The 7,500-nt window shown below is 50.7% G+C and overlaps 1 protein-coding gene across 3 annotated transcripts in view; it reads left to right on the top strand.

The window, feature by feature from the left end:
* Positions 1-7,500, top strand: part of iars2 (isoleucyl-tRNA synthetase 2, mitochondrial) — a 13,055-nt gene that overhangs the window by 5,548 nt on the left and 7 nt on the right. Inside the window, exons 9-24 of one of the 3 annotated variants that reach the window (XM_031579757.2) lie at positions 96-265; positions 419-509; positions 686-837; positions 1,187-1,347; positions 1,727-1,829; positions 1,935-2,028; positions 2,363-2,440; positions 2,859-2,967; positions 4,245-4,347; positions 4,496-4,621; positions 4,755-4,886; positions 5,021-5,127; positions 5,240-5,385; positions 5,643-5,830; positions 6,148-6,292; positions 6,782-7,500. The exon at positions 6,782-7,500 is cut by the window's right edge and continues 7 nt beyond it. In XM_031579757.2, the coding sequence (XP_031435617.1) occupies positions 96-265; positions 419-509; positions 686-837; positions 1,187-1,347; positions 1,727-1,829; positions 1,935-2,028; positions 2,363-2,440; positions 2,859-2,967; positions 4,245-4,347; positions 4,496-4,621; positions 4,755-4,886; positions 5,021-5,127; positions 5,240-5,385; positions 5,643-5,830; positions 6,148-6,292; positions 6,782-6,927 (2,051 nt within the window). In that variant the 3' untranslated portion in view covers positions 6,928-7,500. Of the gene's footprint in view, positions 1-95; positions 266-418; positions 510-685; positions 838-1,186; positions 1,348-1,726; positions 1,830-1,934; positions 2,029-2,362; positions 2,441-2,858; positions 2,968-4,244; positions 4,348-4,495; positions 4,622-4,754; positions 4,887-5,020; positions 5,128-5,239; positions 5,386-5,639; positions 5,831-6,147; positions 6,293-6,781 lie in introns of all 3 variants that reach the window. The other 2 variants (XM_031579756.2, XM_031579758.2) reach the window with 2 other exon arrangements.

The following is a 7,500-nucleotide window of genomic DNA, read 5'->3' as shown; positions in this document are numbered from 1 at the left end:
CGCACACTCAGACAGAGACATACAAAGAGACACACACACACACACACACACACACACACACACATTGCCTCTCAGCATCTCTCTGTTCTCTGTAGGTGCGGAGCTGGAGGGGGCCATGTGCCAGCACCCCACACTGGCAGGTAAAGAGGTGCCACTGCTGCCAGCTAGTCACGTGACCATGGGCAAAGGCACTGGGTTGGTCCACACAGCCCCCGCCCACGGCATGGAGGACTACAGCGTGGCATCCCACTTCAATCTGTCCGTGGTGTGTTACCATGACTCCTCTGGTTTATGCGTGTGCGCTGTGGTTTTCTGGAAGTTAGAATTACTGTGCAATATTGAACTGTTGACCAATGCACGATGTGATTGTGTGAAGTACTCCATAACTCCCGCACCGTCTCCCTCCCTACCCCATTAGGACTGCATGGTGGATGAGGAGGGCATGTTCACTGAGCTGGCCGGCCCTGAGCTACAGGGCAAACTAGTCATGGCTGAGGGCAATGACACAGGTGAGTGGGAAAGGAAGGAGGAGAGAGGTGCAAATACAGTGTGTGTGTGTGTGTGTGTGTGTGTGTGTGTGTGTGTGTGTGTGTGTGTGTGTGTGTGTGTGTGTGTGAGAGAGTTCCTCTGGCTTTGTGTGTCCGTGCGTGTCAGTGATCTCTGGCTTTGTGTGTCCGTGTGTCAGTGATCTCTCAGCTGCGTGACGCGGGCGCGCTGGTGAAGGAGGAGGACTGCGTGCACAGCTACCCCTATGATTGGAGGAGCAAGCTGCCCGTCATCGTCAGAGCCAGCCGCCAGTGGTTCATCAACACACAAAGCCTCAAGGACAAGGCCAAGGTGGGCGCCTCCCCGCTCGCTCGCACCGTTCACACACCACAGTAGGCTTATCTCCGTCAATGAATAGTTCATTTGATCCGAACAGGACTCCAAACAGTCCAGTAGTAGTAGTAGTCTCGGAGCGCCTCAGAATAGCTTATTTCAGTTACTTTATTTATTCATTATTTAAAAGTCAAAAGCAATATAGTATTGCTGCAGACAGCTCATAGGTCCACAAGGAAAGGCCCACATTTAGACATTCTTTATTGTGTGTGTGCGTGTGTGTGCGCGTGTGTGTGTGTGTGTGTGTGTGCGTGTGCGTGTGCGTGTGCGTGTGCGTGTGCGTGTGCGTGTGCGTGCGCGTGTGTAGGAGGTTCTGCAGAAGGTGCGGGTTGTCCCGGAGTCTTCGAGAGCCACGCTGCTGAGCATGCTGGACCGACGCACGTACTGGTGCATCTCCCGCCAGAGGAGCTGGGGTGTGCCCATCCCTGTGTTCTACCACAAGGAGACTGGGGAGGCCCTCATCAACAAGTAATACACACGCACACACATGCGCACACACACACACACACACACACACACACACACTGCATCCACACGCACGCACACGCACACACTCACACACACACACACACACACTGCATCCACACACACTCACACGCACACACACACACACACACACACTGCATCCACACACACACACACACACACACACACACACACACACACACTGCATCCACACACACGCACACACACACTGCATCCACACTGATCAAAAACATATGCACATTTAGGTGGCAAGTAATAGTGTGTGGACATTCATCCTTTTTCTGGGCTTTTAACATTGTGTCTCCTTGTGCTCGGAAGCAGTTGATTGGATGTGGCCCTGATTTTGTGCTGTGATTGACAGACACACGATTCCCCACATCGCCAACGTCTTTGCTGAGAAGGGAAGCAACAGCTGGTGGGAGGAGCCACTGGAGACACTGCTCCCAGAATCAGTCTTGAAGAAGGTGTGTGTGTGTGTCCGTCTGTCTGTCTGTCTGTCTGTCTGTCTGTCTGTCTGTCTAGTCTTGTTTTTTTTGTATCAAACATTTTTTTGTGTGTGTGTGTATTAGAGTAAAGCAGGTGCTGTGACGGACTACGTACGTGGAGAGGATGTGTTGGACATTTGGTTTGACAGCGGAGTATCCTGGGCTGCTGTGTTACAGGGTGAGTCTGGAAAATCACACACACACACACACACACACACACACACACACACACACACACACACACACAGATCTCATCCTGCTCAAAATGGGAAACAAATGAAATACAGTGGAACACTGATTTGGTAACCATGGTTTCAGTTATCCGTGGTTTACCACAGCCCAAAACTATTAAGTGGAAACTGTGTTGTCATGTGTGCCTAAAAAATGTGTTCTTTAGAAGATCAAATACATTTTTATGTCATATTTCAAATATATTGATTTGGGTGCATTAAAAAATTGATGTGTTGTAAAATATGGAAAGTGTTGATTTGTAAAGACCCTTATGTTCACAGAGGGGGAGGAGGCTGAGAGTTCGGCCCAGAGCGAATCCAAACTCAGCTGGTTCACTCTGCCCAGTGCCTTGGTCCCAGGTCAAACACCCATCACTCGCTCTCTCTCTCACTCACACTCACACACCTACTCTTTCTCTTTCTCTCTCTCTGCATGCAGGTGCGATGGTGCATGCCAGGAACGCGTCCTCTCTCTCTCTCTCTCCTCCAAGACTAAAGTGCCTATTCCTTTTCTTTCTCATAGTCAGGCATGCAGGGAAGGCAGCCACTCACACACACTTGCACTAACCTCTGTCATGAACTTTCACAGGCATCAAGGAGTCTCTAGCTTTCCCTTGACCAACTATTTTCTTCCTCTAGAAGTTTGAATGTTTTTAACTTGTAATTAGTTATATATATATATATATATATAATGTTTGTCTGTTGTTTTTATATAATTTCTTCCTTTTCTTCTCTCTCTTACACACACACACACACACACACACACACACACACACAGAGTCGGACCCAAGGGCAGATGTGTATATCGAAGGGAAAGATCAGCTGGGTGGTTGGTTCCAGTCCTCTCTCCTCACCAGCGTGGCTGTACGCAAGAAGGCCCCCTACAAGTACGTGTGTGTGTGTGTGTGGTTTAGGAGGTATTGACCTTTAGCATTCCCACCTTTTTGCCCTTGCGTGTGCATAACAGAAGTTATGAACAGTTATGTTCAGCCATCTTTGGGGACCTGTTGCAGGAAGCATAGTTTCAGCGTGATTGCTGATGGTTTTAATAAGGAAGTGTTTGTCTGGAAATGTCATTTTCAAGCAGACTGATCTAGCATCAGTCAGTCTGAGGGTTATACTAATTATACACTTTTACACCCCTCCACACACACCCCTCCACACACACCACTCCACACACACCACTCCACACACTCTTCCACACACCCCTCCACACACACCCCTCCACACACTCTTCCACACACCCCTCCACACACCCCTCCACACACTGTTCCACTCACCCTTCCACACACACTCCTCCACACACACTCCTCCACACACTCTTGCACACACTCTTCTACACACCCCTCCACACTCTTCCACAACCCTTCCACACACTCTTCCACACACCCCTCCACACTCTTCTACACACACTCTTGCACACACCCCTCCACACACACCCCTCCACACACCCCCCTCCACACACCCCTCCACACACTCTTGCACACACTGTTCCACACTCTCTTCCATACACTCTTCCACACACCCCTCCACACACTCTTCCACACACCCCTCCACACACTCCTCCACACACACTCCTCCACACACACTCCTCCACACACACTCCTCCACACACCCCTCCAACACTCTTCCACATACCCCTCCACACACACCCCTCCACACACACTCCTCCACACACTCTTCCACACACTCCTCCACACACTCTTGCACACACTCTTCCACACACTCTTCCACATACCCCTCCACACACACCCCTCCACACACTCTTGCACACACTCTTCCACACACTCTTCCACACACCCCTCCACACACACCCCTCCACACACTCTTGCACACACTCTTGCACACACTCTTCCACACACCCCTCCACACACACTCCTCCACTTACTCTTGCACACACACCCCTCCACCACACACTCTTCCACACACACCACTCCACACACCCCTCCACACACTGTTCCACTCACTCTTCCACACACTGTTCCACACACCCTTCCACACACTGTTCCACACACTGTTCCACACACCCCTCCTCCACACACTCATCCACACACCCCTCCACACACTGTTCCACACACCCCTCCTCCACACACTCATCCACACACCCCTCCACACACTGTTCCACACACCCCTCCACACACCCCTATTTACTGCTCCGTGGCAGGACACTGGTGGTGCATGGCTTTGCCATGTCGGAGAAGGGAGAGAAGATGTCCAAATCTCTGGGGAACGTGGTGGACCCCGAGGTAGTCATCAACGGAGGCAAGGTCAGGACACCTTCTAAAAGACAAGCGCGTGACTGCATAAAACACTCCATTAACGGCAGACAATAATAGCAAACATCAGGTACATGTTCTCTTCTTAAGTGTGATGGCTGCCCCCCCCCCCCGCTCACACCACCCCATCTCTCCCCAGGACCCCTCCGCCTCGCCCCCCTATGGGGCCGATGCCCTGCGCTGGTGGGTGGCCGAGTCGAACGTCTTCTCTGAGGTGCAAATCGGCCCCAACGCTTTAAACTCGGCCCGCGACAACATCAACAAGGTGTGCTGCTTACCTGTGTACCTGTGCTTGCCTAGCTAGCTGTTGGTCGGTGGTCTCTCCACTGGCATGTAGAGACTAATATCCTGTAATTCATAATTCATTTCATCTGTCCCTCCTCTGTGTCTGTCTGCAGTTGAGGAACACATTCAAGTTCTTGCTGGGGAACCTAAAGGGCTTTGACCCGCGGACTCAGGCTGTGGACTCTAAAGAAATGTACTATGTGGACCAGTACCTACTGCACCTGCTGAGGGACTTTAGCATGAAGGTGTGTGTGTGTGTGTGTTTTATTATTAATATTTAGCATTATTGTAGTCCACAGTCTGTACAGAATGGTTTGGCATAAGATTAACCTGAAACTCTGACCCACATTGATAATGATTAAGTGTGTGTTTATTTGAGGTGACGGATGCCTACGCTCAGTATGATGCAGGTCGGGTGGTGCGTCTTCTACAGAACTTTGTTGCCAGAGATCTGTCCAGTTTCTACTTCAGTGTCATCAAGGACCGGTAACCATAAACTCCCTCTCCCTCTCCCTCTTACACACACACACACACACTCTCTCTCTCTCTCTCTCCCTGTTTCTCCACCTGAGTTCATCTCGTCTCCCCTCCCCTTCAGGTTGTACTGTGAGGCAGAGGACTCCCTTAGCAGGCGCTCGTGTCAGACGGTGCTCGAGGAGGTCTTGGATGGGATGACTCGCACCATCGGCCCCATACTGCCTCACCTGGCCGAGGAGGTGTACCTGCACGCACCTGGACATGATGGTAACTCACACACACACACACACACATGACCTAACCACACTGTCTCAGTTGAATATCCTGTTCTGAATGGTCTGGCGTGTCTGCCATGCTAACCTCTCTCTCCCTCCCTCCCTCTCTCTCTCCCTCTCTTCCTCTCTTCCTCTCTCCCTCCCTCCCTCCCTCGCTCCCTCCCTGGCTTCCTTCCGCTTCCTCCCTGGCTTCCTTCCGCTTCCTCCCTGGCTCCCACCCTCCCTCGCTTCCTCGCCCCCCCGCAGCAGGTGAGACTCTGTTCCAGAGTGGCTGGATCAAGAGCAGCTCAGTGTGGCGGCAGCCCGGATTGGAGGAGGCAGTGGAGGGAGCGACCGCCATCCGAGATGCCTTCCTCTCCTCAATCCCAGGATGCAACGCTGCAACGTACGAGCTCGTCATCGCCATCGAGCCCGGCCTGTTCTTCGAGCTCATGGAGGTAAGGCTGATGTGCAGGAATGTGACTGGACAGACAGGCATACGTTTATTTTCCCCTTCGTTTGTTTTTCTTTCTGAAAGCCGCGTCTCAGGACTGGGGCAGTTAAAGTGGCAGAGTGGTGGGAATAAGGCAAGGTGGTCACACACTGAATTGCCAACTGTAATATTAATGGCTACTGCTCCAGTGTTTCAAATAGCAAGGCTTTTGTCAGTCAAGTCTCAACCAACAGAAGTTGAAAAAAAAAGTTGAACTTTTAAGTATTTAATTGAATTAATTTAGAATGGATTGAAAACCCCCTCTTGCTGCCCTTTCCCCAGACTCTTCAGGAAGAGCCGACCGCCACCTGCTCCCAGCTGACGGAGCTGATGATGTCGTCACGTGTGACCCTGACCGACAGACTCCCACGAGACCTGGCAGACGACGCCATCATCAGCCGCGGATCCTTCCTCATCAACCTGGAGGGTGCGTCCGGATGCCACCCTTACACAGCCCCCCTCATGCCAGCATGTCTGGAAATATTGATCATGGTCATATACTAAACTGTGTGTGTGTGTGTGTGTGTGTGTGTGTGTGTGAGAGAGTGTGTGTGAGAGAGTGTGAGAGTGTGAGTCAGTCAAATAACACATGAAGACAGAAGTAATCAATACAGTCTAAATCTACTGAAGAACCGTGTACAAGTGTACCTACAGATGAACTGATGCTGTTTTGAAGACAAATATTGATTTTTATTTCGTTTTCTTGATTTGCTGCACTTTGTGTGTTATTTGACAAGTAAAACTGACAAGTGCCTAAAAGTTACATTGCAAATTAGAACCATCATGGCACAATCAATGCTATATTCAGAGAACATGAGTAATTCAGCCTCAAACTCTGCGGTCGGTTGTAGCCATTTTCTGGTCGTCTAGGGGGATTGAATTTGTGTCCCTAACGTGTGCTGTTTTGCCCCTGTAGGTGGCGTCATTCGAGAGGAAAGCACATTCGCCGTGGCGGCGCTGCCAACGTCCCTCTCCAAATGCCCTCGCTGTTGGCGGCACACGTCCGATTCGCCCGACTGCCTTTGCCCACGGTGCCAATCTGTCATTCAGGGCGCACAGTGATGATGTCACAATCCAATCACGTCTACACGTTCCCCTTCGTCGTCGTCCTCTTCGCTGCTCCACCCCTGGCAGAACCAAAGCTAGCGTCTGCAAGACTTGACGGGAGGAACTCGAGACATTCCCAGAATCCAATTTTTGCGGGGCGTGTTCTGGACCGAGTGACCCAGTTAGCGCTGACGGGGGTCACAGATGCCCCCAGGACAGAGAACATGAAGGGCAGACTGTGGGTTGCACTTGTATTTATTCTGATGAATGGGTTTGGCAGGCTTTGACTACAGCCTGACTCTGTGTTTCAGTTTCAAGGGTGACTGGACTGTAAAAACAAGGCTGTTAATATGTAAGTGTGTGCTGAATGTGCGTGCTCACACAGAGTATATATATATGTATATGACCGGGCTCCATTAACCATGTAATGTTTTTAAGTATAAAGATTGGGAGAAGTGTGTGTGTGAGTGTGTGGGTGTTACTCTGAGTGGATTTGAGCAGTTCTGGCTGAACACATAAAACACCCCCCAAGGCTGATGCTCTTGCCAATTGATTTGTATGCTGCATACTTTCCAAATACACTAACTG

This window comes from Clupea harengus, chromosome 14 (assembly GCF_900700415.2).
Source record: "Clupea harengus chromosome 14, Ch_v2.0.2, whole genome shotgun sequence".
Classification (NCBI taxonomy): Eukaryota; Metazoa; Chordata; class Actinopteri; order Clupeiformes; family Clupeidae; genus Clupea; species Clupea harengus.
This window is presented reverse-complemented; position numbering and strand designations above follow the sequence as displayed.